The 19,669-nt window shown below is 39.1% G+C and overlaps 1 protein-coding gene across 2 annotated transcripts in view; it reads right to left on the reverse strand.

Moving 5' to 3' along the window:
• GRAMD2B (GRAM domain containing 2B) overlaps positions 1-19,101 on the reverse strand; it is a 30,635-nt gene extending 11,534 nt beyond the window's left edge. Inside the window, exons 1-5 of one of the 2 annotated variants that reach the window (XM_066569005.1) lie at positions 19,066-19,101; positions 5,748-5,870; positions 3,662-3,743; positions 3,282-3,348; positions 2,236-2,339 (exon numbers count right to left, since the gene is read on the reverse strand). In XM_066569005.1, coding sequence (XP_066425102.1) covers positions 2,236-2,339; positions 3,282-3,348; positions 3,662-3,743; positions 5,748-5,788 — 294 coding nt within the window. In that variant the 5' untranslated portion in view covers positions 5,789-5,870; positions 19,066-19,101. Of the gene's footprint in view, positions 1-2,235; positions 2,340-3,281; positions 3,349-3,661; positions 3,744-5,747; positions 5,871-18,951 lie in introns of both variants that reach the window. The other variant, XM_066569004.1, reaches the window with a different exon arrangement.
• Positions 19,102-19,669: the final 568 nt, after the last annotated feature.

Consider the following 19,669-nt stretch of genomic DNA (forward strand, 5'->3'; position numbering starts at 1 on the left):
AGTTTAGATGGACAACATCACTGTAATCAAAACTAATGTGTGCATTCAGCACTTGCTTACTGCACTGCTCCCACAGCATTAGATTGGAAGGGTGGAATCACTGTTTGATCACAAATACTTTTATCTGGAACAGTAATTGTTTCAGAATAAAAGATTTACCTGAAGGCAACATAGAAAGTAATTTAAAAGGGTAAAACAATGTCTAAATCCAAGAAAGACTCAAGGCCAACACATACAGCCAAATGAGTGCTACCTGGAAAAAAAGTTTTTCAACACCTATTCAATCCTGCAGAAGCAATCTTTTACTTTTGAATATACACGCTGTTTTTACTGCATACTCAAAACTCCTGAATTGCATAGCTGTTCCCTGCATGAAAGCTTTCAGAAAAAAAACCCAAACCTGCAGCTAGAACTCCTATCAAAAATTAACTGGAATGTGTAGATCTGCTGTTTCTCACAATAAAACACTTTATCCCTAAGCTTATATGGTTTTACAAGTTTTAATCAACAGAAGCTTTGTGTACTGAAAACTTTGTCAGTGTATCTGACTGCTAAGAATGCCCCTCTTCCTGTCCGGCTTGATTTCCTCCTTCCTTTCCCATGACATAATTTTTTACTGTATCCCTGATTCTCAAGCTTTTTTCTTGATGGTATTCCTAAAAGCAGAATGAAGCTGTAAATAAATGATAAGGACTATCTCCTTCACTCTTAATTTTCCCTGCAATGTTTTCTGAAAATAAGACCCAGAACTGCGTAATTTGCAATATTGCTATAATTACATTTCCAGTGTTTATTCTACCCTATCTTGTAAAATGTTTTCACTCTTCAGCATATATGTAAGCATGTATATATTCCTGAATTTAAAACCTTGTTGACAAATAATTTCCTAGTACTACATCATCATTCTGCATATTTTACCAGTTTTTCTGCTCAGTAAAGTTTTACCATATTCTTGTATACCTTTAGCTTAGTTGGCACTCCAAAGCTGTTCCACAGTTTGAAGTAGCTGTAATTGTTCACACTGAACCAAAGATTGCTAGTACAGCAGCTTAAATGTTAAGAAATTGCAAAGATAGCTGTTACTAATATTGAATGACAGTAGTCAACCATTTGTTTTTTATTTTGTGTCATACAGCTTTCACCAACATACACACCCATCCACATTAACGTACTGTCTGTGACTAGTAGAATCCATTCACTAGAAATCAACAATAGTCCTGGGACAAGTGGTGGAAGACAATAACCCATAAGGTCACTATGGACAATGCACTGTCAATAATATTAAACAATCTCTAAACCTTTTATACTTTATAAAAAGCCCTTTAACAACAGATGGTACACCATCAAAACAGTTGACCCCAGAGAAATGACATAATCTCAACCCCTAATCAACCCCTAGATCACTGGATCTAACCAGAAGCTTTGTTCAAGGATACACCTGAAAGGAAGAAGCCAAAGAAATCCTTGAAGCATTTTGATCTGTTTCCCCAGACGCAGTCAAAACCAAAGCAGTTTATGTAAAAAAAGCGCAGTCCAAAAGCTCCAAATCAACAGACCCAAGTCTTTGATTTTTCTGTATGCACATCATTCACCTCAGGGGTACTAAGCTTTAGGTGGATCACCAAGAAAGACTAATTTATGATCTTCCCAACAGTTCACATTGCAGTTCTGATCTGCACACTGGGCTCACAAATAAAAATCTTGCCAACTTGTTTTTCTTTTATCCTGTTCTTTGTTTATGCAAAATAGGACTGCTAGAAGAATCCTTCAGAAAGCTTTGCTACTCAAGTCAGAAGCCAGTTTTAATTCTTGCTTTCTAAATCCCTTAATATGCTTGATCCTTCTCTCCAGTGCCCCAGCTACAGCCTTGAAGGCCTTAATATTTTTCAGCCTTCCTTCCTCCAGCTCCTCCTCCTCTTTTATGTACTTAACCCAAGAGAAACATTTTTGCAAATTGTGTTGCATGGTTTTGCCAATACCCTCACTGCTGCTTGTCAGATCCTCTCCTCTCATCTGTTTCTTTCCGACATGAAGTCCTTAAACAAAAGATTCAATCTCTAATAATAATAGTGTTCAGTTCTAGACTGTATTTCAAACATCACTTATAAACAGTGATTGTATTCAATAAAACTTGGAAATATTACTATTCTAGCCTCGCACAGTAATTTGAACTTCTGGTGATGAACAAGTTTTTAAGAATAGCATTACTGTTCTATATACAAACATTTTACTAACCTTAGTGTCTTTACCAAAGACCTTGGAATGGAAGCAAATCCAGTTTTCAGAAAGGAATAACTTTCCTTGGTACAGAATTTCTTTCTGCAGAGCACATGTAAAGCCTGAAACAAATAGAATTCTATAATCTTGAATGTAAATCACAACCCAAGCCAAGCCAATCTGGTTTCTGGGGTTTTTTTGTTCTTTTTACAAAGCTATGATATGTTTAGGTTTATGCCTTTTGATTAACATTGTCAAACCTTAAAATTTTCAGTAAGTTTAACTAATACTGACAAGCTCAGATGATGTCACAGGCCTAAGTTTAGACTCAAAGTATTTGAAGGACAACAACTGAAATGAATAAAATGAATAGCAACATGCAAGTGGCCTCCAAAGGTCAAAAATCTTTTCTGAGAGAATGTGACCCATCTTCCTATGAACTTTTTACTAACTTCTAGGTAACTGTATTACTTAAATGTGAAGAATTTTAATGAAAGATTTTGTCTTTAAACTTCCAGCTCTACAGTTGTTGTCTAAAATGGATGTCCAACAGAGATAGAACACATGTAAAGTAATACTGCTTTTACTTCACAGACATTGAGCAAACCAGTTCTTGCTCATGAACCACCTTCCCTGCATTCCTTTCAAGAAACACTTGCTATACATGTCTGTGTACAATTCTCTTCTTTTAAATACTACATCATTAAAACATCATTAAAACATCATCAACAGCAAAAACTCCAGCTAATCACTTGATCAATGCTGTCTCAAGTAATGTCTTTTATTAAGAAAGATTCAGTACCAAAAAATACTGCATTAGATTAGGCTACTCTCCAGGAATGGCAAAGTGGGCTACAATTTCCAAATAGACCAAACATGTAGAGATTTAAGTTTTCCAAGACTATAATAAAATGCCCATTGCACGTGGATCAAGGCCCTGTAGCTCTAAGTAAGTGGAGTTAAAAGTTTTTTAAATTTAGGTAGCTTCTCTTGTACATCACCACATTGGTTGGGTAACATTATCTAGGATCCACAGACAACAACAACACAGGGATAATACTTACTTTGTTTCAGCGGCTCATCAATGGGAACATCTAGAAACAGCTTATGAAAGTGTGCATTTGCCTTCAGCTAAAAAACAAAAAGCCCGACAACAAAACCACACACACTTTATTAGACAGTCTGACAACCAAGTGACCTGCTTCACTTCCTGTCCTCCACACACCTTCCCATTCTGCCTACTTGTTTTACAAGAAATCCTTTTTTTTTTTAATGTGGTTATTAATACTATATTGTGCTTTACCCAGACTCAAATACACTGATGACAAAGGAACCTGTGTCCTTATACAACCATGAACTATAGTGTTGCTAAACAAAAGCCCTGTCATAGTAGTTGTGTTTACTTTTACTCTATATAGGCAAACAAATAGAGTCTCTGTCTTACCTGATTTGAGGCACGTTTTTTCCTTTCAATCTTGGAGTCACCCTTGCTTGTCAGGACTGGACTATCTGTGCTGCTCTTGGTCCTGAAGATTTAAAGCATTTGATGTAAGCCTGGCCCCAGTTCATTGGTCTTGGTAAGTTACCAACAGGATGTGCTTTTCCATGGAACATAATAATCCTTTAGATAACTTATCTAAATCATCAAGGATTATGCAGAGATAAAGAGGAGTCTATCTTTTCTTAAACTGCTGACTGTGACAGTCTGATGAAGGGGTCCTTTTAATTTAGAAGGGGTATTCTAAATAACCAACTATCTGGTAAGGAAATACAAAAAGTTCAAAACATTTTTCCAGCTTAATGAATTATCACATTGCTTAGCTTCACCTTCGTTTCTGGGCAACATATGAAATACTAATACTAAGCAAACACACTCCTTACTAATTCAAGATAAAATGATAAAAAGCTTAGTAGTTGAGGTGGAAGGCAGCGTACAGAAAGCTATGACCTTGTAACACAAGCTACGAGCTCATTTGAAAAGTGCAACAAAGAATAGGTGCACAAGTCAGAGGATGGCTATGAACTGTATAGTGTAGCGTAATGTAATGAAATCATTAAGATAACCAGCAACCCTACAGGAAATGAAATGGAATTCTGAGTGCCAGCTGTATAGGTAGCTGTACTTGTACAGCTCCAGCCATTTATACTGGGAATCCAGACAAAACCTCAAACAACTTTAAAAAATCAAGTACAGATCAAATTCTCTGTGGATGGCTGGGAAAATCAGTTTTGCTATTTTATACAGGAGGAATTAATGGCATGGATTCTTCAGAAAAACAAACAGAGAAGGGGACAACTGTTTCATAAATCAGAAAGAGGAGAGCACTCTCTGAGAGCACTCTCTCTGAGATCTATGTGGCACAGAATAAATGCATATTAACATACTATAAAAATCAGGTAGCTCTTTTTCAGAGGCCCTCAGGATGCAAACTGAACAGTAGAAGAAAAAACAATTCACATGACTCATACTGAATGAACTGAAAAATATGTTGTGCTAAAGATATAGTAGGGAAATAAAGGTGCTACAAAAGTTTCCATTATTGCACCATATGAGTGAGAGGAAGAAAAACCCTAAGTGCTATGGAGACACAGTAGGAAAGAGATTTTATAGCAATCTGACTTAGACACTGACTTAGCAGAGAAACCAGCTGCATATTTCAGGCAGTCCCTAAAAACTCAAAAATATGTGAGTACATGTATTTGTGTGCTTATATAAAGTACAGGTCAAACTGAAACAAATTGTGAACCTGACAAAAATCTTATATTTAGCCTTCACCAAAAGTACTCAATTATAGCATATGAGAGGTAAGACTGCAGTGTTTGGAGGGAAAAAAAAGTGATAACATATTCCTTCAAATATCTTTTCCTCAAAGATGCTTAATGAAATTAAATTAGGTTTTTTTTAAATATTTGCCTTGTGACCAAAACAACAGTGTCAGGCTCACCACTGACTTTTGCACTGACTGTTCAGTTGACAAAGTGAAAGGGATGCAAAGGTTCAAGCCATCCACGTGGGATTTTAGCTTTTAGAAGCACTTAAAATGCATTTCAGTTCTCAAACAAAAGAAGAATGAATATCTTTGTGGAGACATTAGAAAAATCTGATGCAATATATGGCACAGAGTCCAAAATTAAAACTTATGTCATAGTTTTACCATGGACAATCAATATTCAGCATGAAAGTGTTCTGGAAACAGGCCAGGACTAAAACTGCAGCTCTGTTTGACTGCCTGTCAAATTGATTACAAAAGGAATGTAACTAGCAGTGGCACCAAACAGTGCAATATATTTTTTCCTAGAACAGGGGAACTAGGCCAGCTCAGAGTCTAAATTCTATTGTGACTGCTTGCAATGGGTAATACAGCAACTAAGGAAGGTGCCTGGATTCCAATTCACGTGCATAGTGTATCCTAGGGCAAATTAACCCTAGGATAGCTGATAAATATTGCTACCCAGTCTAGCTTTTGAAGTGGGTTGCAGCCATTTTAATTATCTTACTAGAAGAAAACTAACAGTATTTCTGGCATTACCTATCAAGATCAACTTTTTTCCGGTCATCAAAATACTCCATTTCACTGGTAGGGGTCTGAAGTAACACAGTGGGTGATTTTCCAGCCTTTCTTTTTTCATCAGTTCCATTTTCTCCATCTGAACTGCAGGGGGGAAAATAAATAAAAAAATAAACAAACAAAGAACCAAAGAAATAAAAGTGTGTATTACAGGACTCACAGTAATGTTGAGTGCCACTGCAACATGTTGACAATACAGCATATATTAAAGAACAAAATTGTTCTTTATAATTGTAACTTATATTTATTCTGATATCCTGAAAAAATCTTTATCTACTGACTCAACAGTACTATACATCTGAGCTCCAGATGGAATTTCAGCAATGAAAAATGGAAAATTGAAAGATTGCCATGGATATTCCAGCACTCATAAAATTTGTAGCTCTAGCTTCCGTTCTGAAAAGAACGTCTCGTTTAGGAAAAATGCATTCCATATTCAGTACTCCGACTCAAATGACTAATGGAAATTAATTTGATTGGCAAACCACGAGAAAAACATCTTGCATGGCAGCACGTGGTGCTTAGCAGACTATTTGTGGCTCAATATTGCAAGAGGAAGATAGGTCCTATTTTGCCTCTCACTTCCCATCTTCTGTGTGAATCCACATGCAGTATCTTTGCAATAAAGATTTCTTTCCAAGTACAAAAAGCATTGGTTTTATTTTAAAAAGCAACACTGCCACCACAGTGCACTGTTTTTTCACAGCACGTGCCGCTGCTTCAGAAATGTGGACCCAGAGTCTGAAGGCTAAGCAATGTACCATTAGAGCCTCCCCCTGGCTTCCCTTTTCATAACTTTCCAACAAAATGACAACCCAGAAAACTTAGAGAAAAAGAGCTGTTATTAATAACAGGTGTGAAGAATGATGCTATTCTAAAATGACATGACAAATACATACACACACTTGCCTGCAGAAACCCGAAGCTTCACAAAAACCATAGAATGCTCTTAGGATTAAAGAGGAAAGCCAAACGATGTCACCCACTAATTTAATGCCTGGCCTGAATGATTCCATTTACAGAAGCTTTCCATTATAATATTTAATTTCTGCTATTTTACAGCAAGACTACAGCCATCATGTGGCACTGTCTTTACTATGAACAGTTTTTTTTCTTACTAAGGCAAAAGTTTTGTTAACAGAACTTCTCAAACTAATTTAATCTTCTTTTAGGAAGGGCACAAAAAGATCTTTTGCTTTTATTACATTCTGATGAGTAAGATCAGAAGATACACCTCATTCTAATTGAGGTCTAATGAGGTGCTATCCTACCTCACAGATAAACCAGAACTTATGTCACAGGACAAATGCTGCATTCTCAAGGCATCTTATATTCACATAGAACAGTTATTTCCATATCTAAGCCTTCCTCAGCACCCTTAGCACTCCCCACCACAGGGGCACTGAATTCCTACTCCCAAAGTCTCACGTTATTACTGTGACTTTCAATTCTTTCAATTATACACAAAGCTGATAAGGAAAAAACCCTATTATATTCCCATAACTTCACTCTTGGATCAGCTCTCCCTTGACCATACATCATTAGCTTTTATTTTCAGTTGACATAAATGACAACTAAATAGGCAATTCATGAGATTCAAGTGGAACCCAATCTGCCTGAAAAAACTGAATAAGCAGTTTTATGCTGTTTGAGATTTTAAACGGACAGACAAAAAGACTACCTACTCAAAGTTCTCCCTGCAAGCATAGGGGAGTTTGTATTCCAAATGTCTGCAAATCCTGAAAATGTCTTATTCACAGTCTTGCTGTATTTCTATTACCTAAATCCTTGGGCTCCAAGAGTGGCCAGAGAGTGCCAGAAATGAGTGGGATAAGGAACAGGGTGAGGCAAAACTGCCAGGTTCAAAAAAAGCAGCTTAGCATGGAAACTCCCAAGTGAATAGAACTACGTAACACAGCATTGTTTTTAAGATCAGCTGCTTGAGCCTGAAGCCTGACTGGTATCCATCATGGCCTTGGTCAGCCTGCTATTCTCATATGGCAGTACTACCAACTGATCAAGGAGGCCAGTCTCAGGCCTCTATAGTACAAATATCTTTTAAAAAAATCTATAACACAGGTTCTACCACTTACTTACATCTGTCAACATGGTTAGATGCTTTGCTGCTGCTTTTTTACTTACAATTCACACTCCCTTTTCCTCATCCATTCTTTCTATCTTCTTTACTAACTTCTACTACTCCTGAATCTCTAGCGTCTGAACCCATTCCACCCAGCTGCTTTCAGGTGGCAGAGAGCTCAGGCATCCCAATATGCTAATCCTGCTGACAGCTGTGTGTGGGAATGCTGAGCTAACTTGTGCCAGCCTTCTCCCCTCTCCAGGATACCTCCAGAGAACAGCAGCACAGCTGTGAGGAGACTCACCCATGTAACACATGACACTGACAGTAGCAATAGGGTGTTTTCCTACTAGAAACTGATACAGTTTCATCATGTCTATCCTTCACCCTATGTCCTTATGCCTCCTTCACATAATGAAAAGCTACAGATGGATTTGTCCTTTTATTTCTGATAATTACAGCTCTACACAGCAGGTGCTTTGAAGAACCATCCCTTCCCTTCCCTTCATCACAAGGAAATTAAATCACTTTTCAAATTTTCATGAGTGAGTCAGTACTCATAAATGCTTTGTAAAAAGAGCACAAAAGTCAGGAACAACAACAACAAATTAGATTAAGAGCACTTAAAATCACTGTAATGATTCTTACTACAACTGTTGGGAGTAGATGCACATAAAAAAAGAGCTTGGATTTGCAAACGTCAGGGCAAAGCAGAATAACTTTGTGACATTGCAACCATTGAAATGGGAAAAACCCCCACAAACCCAAACCTCATATATTTGGTACTACCATCAAGCCTATTAAAATAATAGCTAAAAGAAAAGAAGTTCTCTCTAGTTTCCAAATAAAGAACAGTTGTCATAGGGATTATTTTCAAAGCCAAGTCCTGCACTTACAGTGCAATCATACATTGCATCTAAACTACTTAACACAAACATTAGTTATGTTTAAGGGAAAGTGCTATGAAATACATAAACCAAGGCAGTGGGCTTAGTCTCATTCTAATGTAGTTCAGAAACACATTATTCATCAATAAATTTTAAAAGCTAGAGGAACTTCATCTCTTCTGATCTGAATGGTTTATGGGAAAACAAAAGTTTGTGGCAGGCACATGTCAAATTCCTTGTGTTGCATAAAATTCTTTGAACTTCAAACTTTCTTGTTTGGCATTAACCTTCACCAGGACCTGAAAAATTCAGACTCACTGTGTAAGTTACCACATTGCTGTACCACATTAGTGGGAATTTTTCAAGAGAAAAAAGATTAAATACATTAATCTCAAATAGCAAGTTTTCCTCTATTCCCTTCAAGTATAGTTTGAGTAAGAAGCATAGAACAAAAACAATGAGAGAGAGAGAAGTGGTAATAGGCCAGAGTTTGGAAAGTGAACCTCAAGGAACAACTGCTGTCTTTGACAACCCCAGTACTGAACCAAACACAACCACTTCTCAGGCATAAACATGAGAGACCAAAATTCCAGAACTATATGGTGGCTACTGTCTTCAATTCCCTGCAACCACACAAATCCTTCTAGAAAGCTTCCTCAGGACACCCACGCTACTTGGTCTGCCTGATAACTGCTCTAGAAGTTCAGAAACCACAATAAGTTGTGACAAACCAGTCTGCCAGTCCACAAATTGCAGATCAGTTATGTAGGAATAAAAAAGACCTGTTGAATAATCTAAGATGTTAGATCTTCATTTGTTTACAAAACTGGAGTCAAAGCATATTTCCCAAGGGTTTAATGTGATTCAGCATTGGTGCAACATTCCTTCTGGGGATGGAGCATATATATTAGATCACCATGTTACCTTAGAAGCCTTGTTGGTCCAGTTTCACTTGTGTTATACAAAAAGGATTAATTTTGCAACAGCAGTTAAATTGCTGCATTACTGCAAATGATCAACCCAAGAAGTTGGGGAACAATTTCACCCCCAAAGTTCACAACTGTGCTTGGTACAACCCAAGACAAAATATCCATCATAAATAAAATGACATTCTGTATCTTTTGGTTCTGTTTGATTAATTGGGTAGCTGTTGGCAGACTGACAGGATTTGACAAAGAAATCAAAGTAGTGTGAATAGTCCTAATGCTAAGAGATAGTTATTTAAGCTATTCTTAGTCTCTTACATGAGTCTATTCAGGTAAAGGACTGTGTCACTTTTACAGAAATTTAAAGTCAAAGGGAGAGACTCCAAACATTTAAGGGTCCCAAATAAAGACGACAGACTTTGGCAGGTTTTTAAAAGCAGAGAATATGGAGCAGGATGAAGAGATTTATCTAGGCATTATCCAAAAGACATACCAGCAACATGCTTCAAGCAGAGATGACTACAAGAGGGTAAGATGGAATGCACCAGTGCTTGGAAGGACATTGTTTAGCATGCTGCAGGTCACAGGTCTCCTCCTAAGCACATCGTTTCCTTGACATATCATGTGCTAGCAAAGCAATCATCTCCAACTACCTTTTACTAGGACTTAAGTCTTGAAGTTTTCTTTCAGAAGAGATGTCCCATCATTCTACTAGATATTTTTTCTATGCTACACCAGTCTGAACAAACCTTTTTGGCATGTGTAATCAGATTCTGGATTTCTTTATCTGATGAGCTTGCATTCATACTGTACACAGTTCAATTACTTCACACCTGGACTGAAGCAAATACCTTTCCACTGTAAACTTTCCTGCTGTCCTCTCCATCCTGGAAAAACTAGCAATAGTGCTCAAATTGAGGATTTAGGTGTTGTCTGTACAGTCTGGTCACTCAGATGCAAAATGCCTCCTGCAGCTCTGCAGCTCTACAGCCATGCTCGTGTTATGTGGCATACAACACTGTTTATGTAGGATAACGCATCCCTCAGAAACAATTTTTCAGAATGTTGTGATTTAATCCACTTTGAAGATCACATACTATTCTTACCATGCAAATGGACAACCAAACATTGACTATCACTAAGACTCTCAAACTATCAAAACAGGCAGAAAACAAGCTACAGCTACTCTAAACACAAAGGGGAAGAAAGCTGCTTAACAACCGCTAAATAGATTCTAGATTAATATAATGTATCTATTTGGTATTTGTATAATTCTATATACTTAGTACATAGCTTGTACTTAAGGCTGAAATCGGAAGGTAAGAAAGCAGCTGATTGTGAAGTGCACAATTTTGTACATCTTTTGTATAGTTAATCTACAGCCAGCAGATGTATTTATACCAAATCAGAGAGCAGCAAAGCATTAATGATGGTGCGGAGATGCGAAACCCTGCATGACAGAGAAGGTCAGTTTGCCAATATGAATAGGTATGAACCAGACTGAGATTTAACTTCCTCTCGTTGTTCAGGGATCAGGCTAAGTCTCTTCTCATGAGATCAGAGTCAAACACGGCATAATGGAGGCAGAGTTACACAGCTGCACATCAGCTGTGTGAAACATGCATATGGATGGGCACAGTTGCACATACACCACGTGCTTCTCTAGGCATTTCTAGGATGAAACACATCAGTAGGCACAGCTGGAACCTTGATGTCAGATGGCACCAAAAGAGAAATGAAACCAATTGTAGGACTTCCTCAAAATCTGAAACTAATTTTATGTATCAAGCTAATTAATTGCAGAAATGCTTACTGTGTTCTATAACTCATCTATCTCTTAGAAAACAATTACTCACCTGTGAATAGTTTCATATGTTTGTGGTGTAATGCTTTATTAAAAACACAAATGAAATTTTGGAGTTAGTACTGAACAGAAAGCCCTCCAACACTGTTAAGCACAGAAAAAGCCAGGTTTTTCTCCTCAACTGAATAGACATTTCACATAATAACTAGATCAAGTTTCACACTGCCTTACCACTTGGACATCAGCAAGATCACTGTGACACCGCAGACGTCATTAGCAAGTATGTAAATTCTCTGCTCTAAATACCATCTATTATTAACTGTCTGTATTCCCTGTCTAATCAAAACCAGACTGCTATCAAGTTCCATAGAAAAAAAAAACAAAAAACACAACCACAGAAGAATTCCCTGTGCTCTGAAACCAGAGACACTATAACAAGATATTTTACTAAGTTAACACTAGAACAGGAACACAAGCCATTTAGCTCTCTTGTCTTCTCAAGAGTTTCCGTTTCATATACCCACTTCAAAAAGCAAAACCCCTTTCATATGTATCTTCACTCAACTCCACAAGATTCCCATCAAGCAGCTTCCATGGGAGTTTCAGTAGGATGACCAACAACTATTTATCTGAACATAGGCATAGCCAAATCTAGCACACAACAGAAATCTTGGACAAACACATTTCTGAGGGAGAAAAAAAAGGAAATGAAGCAAGATACACTAATTTATCCCTGCTTTGGATAGGAGCATGTGTTTTTCTCATTCTTCAACCTGCTTGCATCCTTTAGGAGAAAATGTTTTCATAACTCCTTAGTTCTAGCCTACCTAATCTTCTAACCCAAAGCAAGACAAAAATAGAATCACAATTCATACTGAAAAGGCAGCGTACAGTCTTAACTCACGTTTTTATCTTTAGCTTTCAGAAGTGGCAGGAGAAAGGGAAAAGAAAAAATTCCTGATTTATGACTCATTAAGGGTGCAAAAAAGATAAAAAAGGCACTTACGTGCCAGGTCTACCAATTGTTCAATACCAAATTCAATGAGAAAGAAATTGTATATAGGTGCAGTATTTATCTATGTTCAATGCTACCATATAAACATCTATCAATCAGAGCTTTTCCTTAACTCAGCCAGAAACAATATGTACCTATCTGAAAAAATAAAAGCATCTTTACAAATAAGGCCTGATCACCATAGAATAATCATAAAGGTTTGGCCTCATTGCCTGAAGCTGCACCTCTGGTTCTGGAAGAACTCCAGAGAAACACAGCTCAGCACACTGCAAGACTTGGATGACAGTTTCCAGCATTAATTGTGCTTTTGAAAAAACTCTAAGTAGTTACATCAGACTCACACACTTAAAAACAGAACAAAACAAAAACCCCAAAACCGCTAAAAAAACTCAAAAACCAAAATGAAAAAAAAAATCAGACACCTGCAATTATATTAACAACTGTTATTAAGAATGCAGTTGGAAAGCAGAGGTTTGGGAATAATCTTATCAACACTTTGATTCCATTCTCTGCCATTAAAAAGTGAAACTGCCATGAAACCCTTGACCAGCAGCTTCTCTTCTATGGTAGGTTTAGAAATAGTGACTCACTATGCTATACAAAAAGTGTTTTAATCAATGTACATGAGAAAAAAATAAATTATTCTTCTGAAAGGTTATATACAAAGAGAAGGAGGATTGAATTTTCTAATAAAGCAATGTCTTTGAAAACTGGCATTGATAAAAGATAATCCAAAATCATTGATAAGATTTTGCTGTTTAAAGTGTGTTAGATTCTGCTCCTAAATATCTTATTTACATTTTCTCTGAGGTTCCCCAGCAAGAATAGTGCACAACAAAGCCAAATGAAAAACAATGAAATGAAAATGAACTTCTCATTGCTTCTATCTACTGTGCTTTACCAGGCTTTCCTAGTTTAAAACACATCTAATCAAGGAGACAAAAGTTTCAAGAAACACCCAAGTACATTTTGATGCTTTTCACCAAGGACAGAAGTGAACCATTCACCAAGGATCTGGCAATGCTGAATTTCCCATTATTATCTTTTCAACCTATGACTACTCTTACAGACCTGCTCATGTGTTCACGGAAAAGACTAGAACAATGTGGATAATTGAATACAAAAGCTACTATTTCACACTAGGAAATACTAGCTCCCAACAACGGATCTAACCAACACCAGTCACAACAGTGCTTTTGACTGTGACACCAAATATAAGGAACCATTTTCATTCCAGAGTCTTGGAAAAAGGTAGTCTTATTAGGATCAGATGTGACACATGGTAGCCAGACATCTGCTAATGACAATTGGTTTTCTATTTTCACAATTTTTTTTCTATTTTTCTATGTTACCATGACACTGAGTCTGAATGCTCTCAAAGCTTACTTCTTCAGTCTGAGCCTTTCCACTGGCAACAAGCTGTCCTCCACGGCAAAACACACCCACTCTTATGCTGGCCATAGCACATTTACATATATTTTAAACTTTCTCAAAACCAAATAGGAATAGATATAATCCTGTTATTTAATGGACTTTTTTAAGATAAACTTCCTTCCTGTTGAGAAAAAGGCTGAGCAAATCTAAACAGCTCTTCTTGAACTAGTATAGCATAGATGGCAGCTACAAAAGAACATCAACAGTCTTTTGTGCTCTGTCTTTCACAAACAGACTGAAACTACAGTCAGAGGGCTAAACTGAGGCATGTGCAGGTCATGCCAGGGTATGGCTGGTTTTATGGGGCATGTACAGAACTACTGTTTCATAGTCAGATAACTAGGTTTGCCTTTTCTATCCACTGAGGGTAAAGGCTTCAGTCTGCCTCTATGTTCTCTGTTCCGCTGAAATTGTCTGCTGCCTATCTGCACCCTATCTGCACATATTATTTCCTGTCACTCTTTCTGGAGCTTATTAACCTCCCTAACCTTAGTGTGCTATTTTTCAAGGACAGAGGCAAAGATAGTCAGTGCCAAGTAGAAGTTGAGTTAAAGTAACACAGGTCTGAAAAGATTCATTGGAAAGGATATACGTGGACTTGGCAACAGCTATGTACAGAGCATTCAGATCACTAGTCTCAGCAGTGGCCTCATTAGATAAGCACATAATTTCTAACCACATGACTGCAATAGTTATGGAGATGGAAGTAAGATGGAAGTAAGTAAGACAATACTGTGATGGGATGTTTATGCATCATCTGTCAAATACCAACAACAAATCCTGCTGCCCAAAGCTGTAGTTATTATGTTGCCTAATAAGCATTTCTCACAGATTGCATATAACTAGTAAATACATTAGCCACATGAGGCATCTGGGTGGAAAGAAAAATCTCTTCAGATCCATACCATGCATTTACACACAGAAAAATTATTTTTAAAAATCTGCTTTTATAACTTAAGCATGCACATAAAGTGAACACCATAGTAATGGCAAGGAGAAGGGAAAAGAGGGAAGTGATCAAAAAACATCATAATGAACAAATGAAGGTTCAAACCTAGACTGGAAAACTCTTGTCACACACATAAATTTAAATGTTTCATTTACAAGCCTCTCCTTCTTTGGAGATCATGTGTCACAACTTTTGCTATAAAAGTAAGGAAGAACTACTAGGGAAGAATTAAAAAATATGATACTTAGTATGCATTCATATTTTCATCCCCTGAAAATACATACTTACACTTTTCCTCTTTGCAGAAAAAAAAAAACAAAACAAAAAAACTCCCCACTTTTGCTGGAAAGGAGTTAAAGTTTTATTTCAACTTTGATCTAGGTTAAGTCGGTAATAAATAATTTCCCCTTTTTTCTCTGCACTTTGTATTTTTCTCAAGTAAGAGACTTTAAGAAAAAGAAGTGAATTTTGATTAAGCACAAGCCACTCAATTAATTCTGTTTTAATTTATCAATTGATAAATAGTTATTAAGAAACATCTGTTACAGCAGAATAATGTGGTAGACAAACAAACCATAAAAATCACATTCTCCCTGCCCAGAAGTACCCAAATTGCTTGCAAGCATTTTCCACTGCTTGCAGTAGCATATCTTCCCCAGTACCTGCAACGCATTTTTGCTAAAAAGAAAAAAATAAAAATTGAAAACCTTCCACATATTTCAGATTTTCAAGTCCCAGTCCCTTCATTTCTTTAAGTTACACTCAGTAATTGGACATTACCTGATTCTGTAAATCATAAGGGGATAGAATGTGCCACTTAATGTTAGTGAAATGCTGCCATATGGTAACCCACCACATTACACTTATACAGACAGATTGAATAATATGAGAACAAATATTACCAGTGGCACCAGAACGTGCTACATGAACTTTGTCAGAAGCAAGCATGGGTAAAAGCAGAGGGATGCTAACAAAGCATGAGAACTACTTGCTATTACTCCTCTGCCATTTCTCCTTAATGTGCCACACTCTTATTTTCAGTGCTCAATTTTCAAACATCTGTTCCACCTACTGTCCCTGAAATAAGGCTGACAGCTTCTACGGGAGGTCCAGTGCCACCACAAAACAAACACACCCCACTTCCCAGTCAAAAAAAAAAAGAAAATCTCTAAATACAGTGATACAGTGTAAGGGTTAACTCCTTTTTGGTCCAAGGCCACATCAGGAGGTAATGGTTAGGGACCTCCACTTGGAAAGTTTTTTTCCATCCACAAATTTTTTATTTGCTTGGAAGGAGCTCCACATAATGACAAACTTTTGGCACATCACTATTTTGGGTCTGCATAATAACAGTGCCCATCTTCCTCATAGTATTATCTCTGGGGTTACAACTCACAGAGCTCTACTGGAAACTTTGCAAATATGTAAGTATCCCTAAATATGCCAGAGTAGGCCATTTTCTGATTCAGTATGAAAGTACTTAACACTCTTCTGAATCACTGTTGGATAAATATGAACTTTGAAGTTTCTAATCTTGAAACACTTAAGAAAAACTAATCCAAGAAAACACTGAAAAAACCAAAAAAAACGAAAACAACCCAAAATACTTTTACAGCTTCAGTCCTTCAGATGCATCTACCCCTCAGAGAGCCTTTATGGCACCAGCAGCATAGTAAGCTATGAAGTTCATCTCTAAATTGAACAACATTGTAAGCATACCTCCAGGAAGTACAGGTACATAAATCTCTTCACACATATGAATCTCTCTTCCCGCTGAGCTTTGGAAAACACTAAAGATTCCCTAAACCTCTATAATCCCGCTAATATTTTTTTCAAATAGAGGTCATCATGAGCTCTGTTAGCTGCATATTGTTCCTTGGAAGTACATGAGGGGAATGAAACTCCACCAAATCCACATACACTTATGTACAACATCTTCTAATACCAAATCTTCAACAATTCAACTTCTAGCAATCTCATTTCCAGCTGAATTAAAGCCATGCTTCTGCTCTCGATCTGAACAATCTCCCCTGTAACTTCACGTTAGTCAAACCAAAGATACATGGCTTGTGAGGTTAACTCACAATCAAATGAACACAAGAGTTTCTCAGACAAGTTTCTCAATAAAATGAGGCTGGAAAAGAAATTCCAACTTTGTTTCCGAAGAGCAAATGCTTCAACAATTTTCTAGTTTAAGATGATCTTTTCAAGTTTTTCTTTTTTTCTTTTCTCTCCCAGTCTTTTCACCCTCCTGCTGTCAGGCTACTATGGCTGAACACTGTATCTTAAAGTGTAACAAACCACCTAGCTCTTCCCTGCATGACACCTACTGAACAGCAAAAATTGATAGCTAAAAAAAGCCAGAGAGTCACAGTGAGTAAGACTTCTCTGTTTATCACACTTGCTAAGACTGACCTTGCTTCTAAAACTGTTAACTGATGAAGGACTGAAAGACTAAACACCTGGGGGCAAAACAGATGGTCAGTTACCTGTGCATGTTCAATACCTCTGAGATCAAGCTCTCCATATACTACCTAGTTCTGTTTTCAAGAGAAAAATCTGATACAGATCTTGCATACCTGAAAAATTTCATTAGGTTCACTGGCATAATTCTGTGCAGGGACCAGGATCCAAGGCTTGAAGTCAGAAGACTGTAGTGAAGGTCTGGGACTTATGTTTCATTTGTGGTGTGAAGTCACTGATGTGATTACACCATACAGGATAAAGGACACTTAGAAGACACTTTGATTCCCAGTGCTCTCTAACAAGCAAGTTATTTCTGGCAACAGATTTCACTGCAATACATACTTGAGGAATACACCTGCTTAGACATCATGCATACAACAGCTGGGGAAAAAACCCAAAAACCAACACAGACTTTCTCAGAATTTGTTTCAAGAGAAAGAGCTAGCTGGTGGTAACTTGTTTGCCTTTCTCCTGGAAGCTGTTTAAGATTAAATATTTGTGAAGAAAAGTTCTTCAGGAAGAGGAATCATCCCAGTTTAGGAGAAAGTTAACTCTTATTTATTTCTTTTGAGGAGAAAGCTCCACATGTTTTAGTTTCTTGTTTCACAGATGCTTAACTTCTGTCCTTGGGACTGCCAAGACCCATGTGAATTGGGAGCCTGGTATGGAAACAGACAGCTGCTTGATTTCAGCAACATTTTCACGTGATGGTCATGGCCATGGCTCACAAGCACCTAAACAACTTGAGACCTCTGCAGGAAGCAAGAGACCAATGCAGGAGTGAACCTTTAACTCTGGACATTCTCAGTCATCATCAGAGGCTGGGAAGGTCAGCAGCCTCAGGGGAGTTCTCCCACCCCTCTGAGCACTCTGACGTCCCTACTTTCCATCAGTTAGTCCAAGCAGACTGCCTTTACCAGCCAGCAGGGCCTCCTCTTCCTCATGAAGAATATTTCCGACCTCTTCACTTGCTCAATTTTTACGGTACTTCTCAGGTTAGAAAGCAGAAACGTGAGTATAGGTACGGCCCCGCGGGGAACCATGCCAGGACCAGCAAGTGACAACCTTCTCCTGAGAAGGGGCATCCTCTGCTTTCTGGGACATCAGAATGAACTCCTATTTTAATGTCTCTTGCCTGTATCAGACTATGTCAACTTTCGATAAAGTTCTGGGTTTTCCTGGCACCCAGAAGAAAGGATCACAACTTCCCACAGGAGCCCGTGCACTTTAAAATAAGCGATAAAGCACAATTACTGTATTTAAGTACCACAGCGCAGAAAGATTTTCAGGCTGTTGGGTGAAACTACTACAAGCAGTATTTATACTCTTTGCTCCTAAACTGCAACTTCGGAGTTCAACGCTGAACTCGAGCGCGGATCTTGCCCGAGCAGGGGTGGGTGTTCGAGCTCACTTAAGCCTGGAGGCGGAGGCCCCTTGGTGACTCTTTCCCGGGAACTTCCAGGCCGACGCCCCCGCAGCGCGGCCCCAGCGCTCGGGGCTCCCCCGCCGCCCCGCCCGCAGCTCCCCGCGGCCCCGGCGCTGCCCGGTGGGCGGCCCGGGCACAGCCCCGCGCGGAGCTCCCCTCCCGGCGGGGCACTACTCACAGCCGCGGAGCGCCCCTGTTCTCCCGCCGCCCGGCGGCCCGCGCTGCCCTCGGCTCCTCCGCATCGCACCGCGGCTCGGTCATCAGCACCATCGGCACGGGCAGCGGGACTCACCCCGCGGCCGCAAGGCACTCCGAATCGGCGGGCCAGGCCCGCTCCGCCCTCGCCGCCCCGCCCCGGGGCGGACCCGCCGCCGCTAGGGCCGGCAGGAGCCGGAGCCGCCATAAACCGGTTGGGCCCGCCTGGCCGGGCCGGCGCCGCCCGCGCCGCGGAGCTTGTGAGGGTTGCGGAGCCTCGCTTCCCGTGAGGCCGATCCCTTACGAGCTTTAAATTATTCAGTCGGGACGCTGTCGCGTGAGAGACCGGCTCCCGCCGGCTCCAACAAAAGCCATCCTTAATGTTTTATAGGGGGCTACAGGAGATATGCGGTTTGACACAGACGCAGTCCCGGGGGAAGGTGGTGGTGGCCAGGGCCCTGCTTTCTGTCAGCGCCTTCCCCGGCGAGTCGTGGAAGCAGGCAGTAGTCCAAATACTGATACTGGCCTCAGGACTGCTCTACTAAGGTGAACTGCTGAAATGATTAGCTGGTATTTCCATCTGCGGCTTTACATCTTGAGCAGACAAGTAGGCAGTTATGCTTCCTTACTCAACAGCAGCACCCCATGCTGCTTTGCACAGAAAAATCACAAACACACAGAATAGGGGATGTTGGAAGGGA

Source organism: Molothrus aeneus, chromosome Z (assembly GCF_037042795.1).
Source record: "Molothrus aeneus isolate 106 chromosome Z, BPBGC_Maene_1.0, whole genome shotgun sequence".
In the NCBI taxonomy this organism is placed as follows: Eukaryota; Metazoa; Chordata; class Aves; order Passeriformes; family Icteridae; genus Molothrus; species Molothrus aeneus.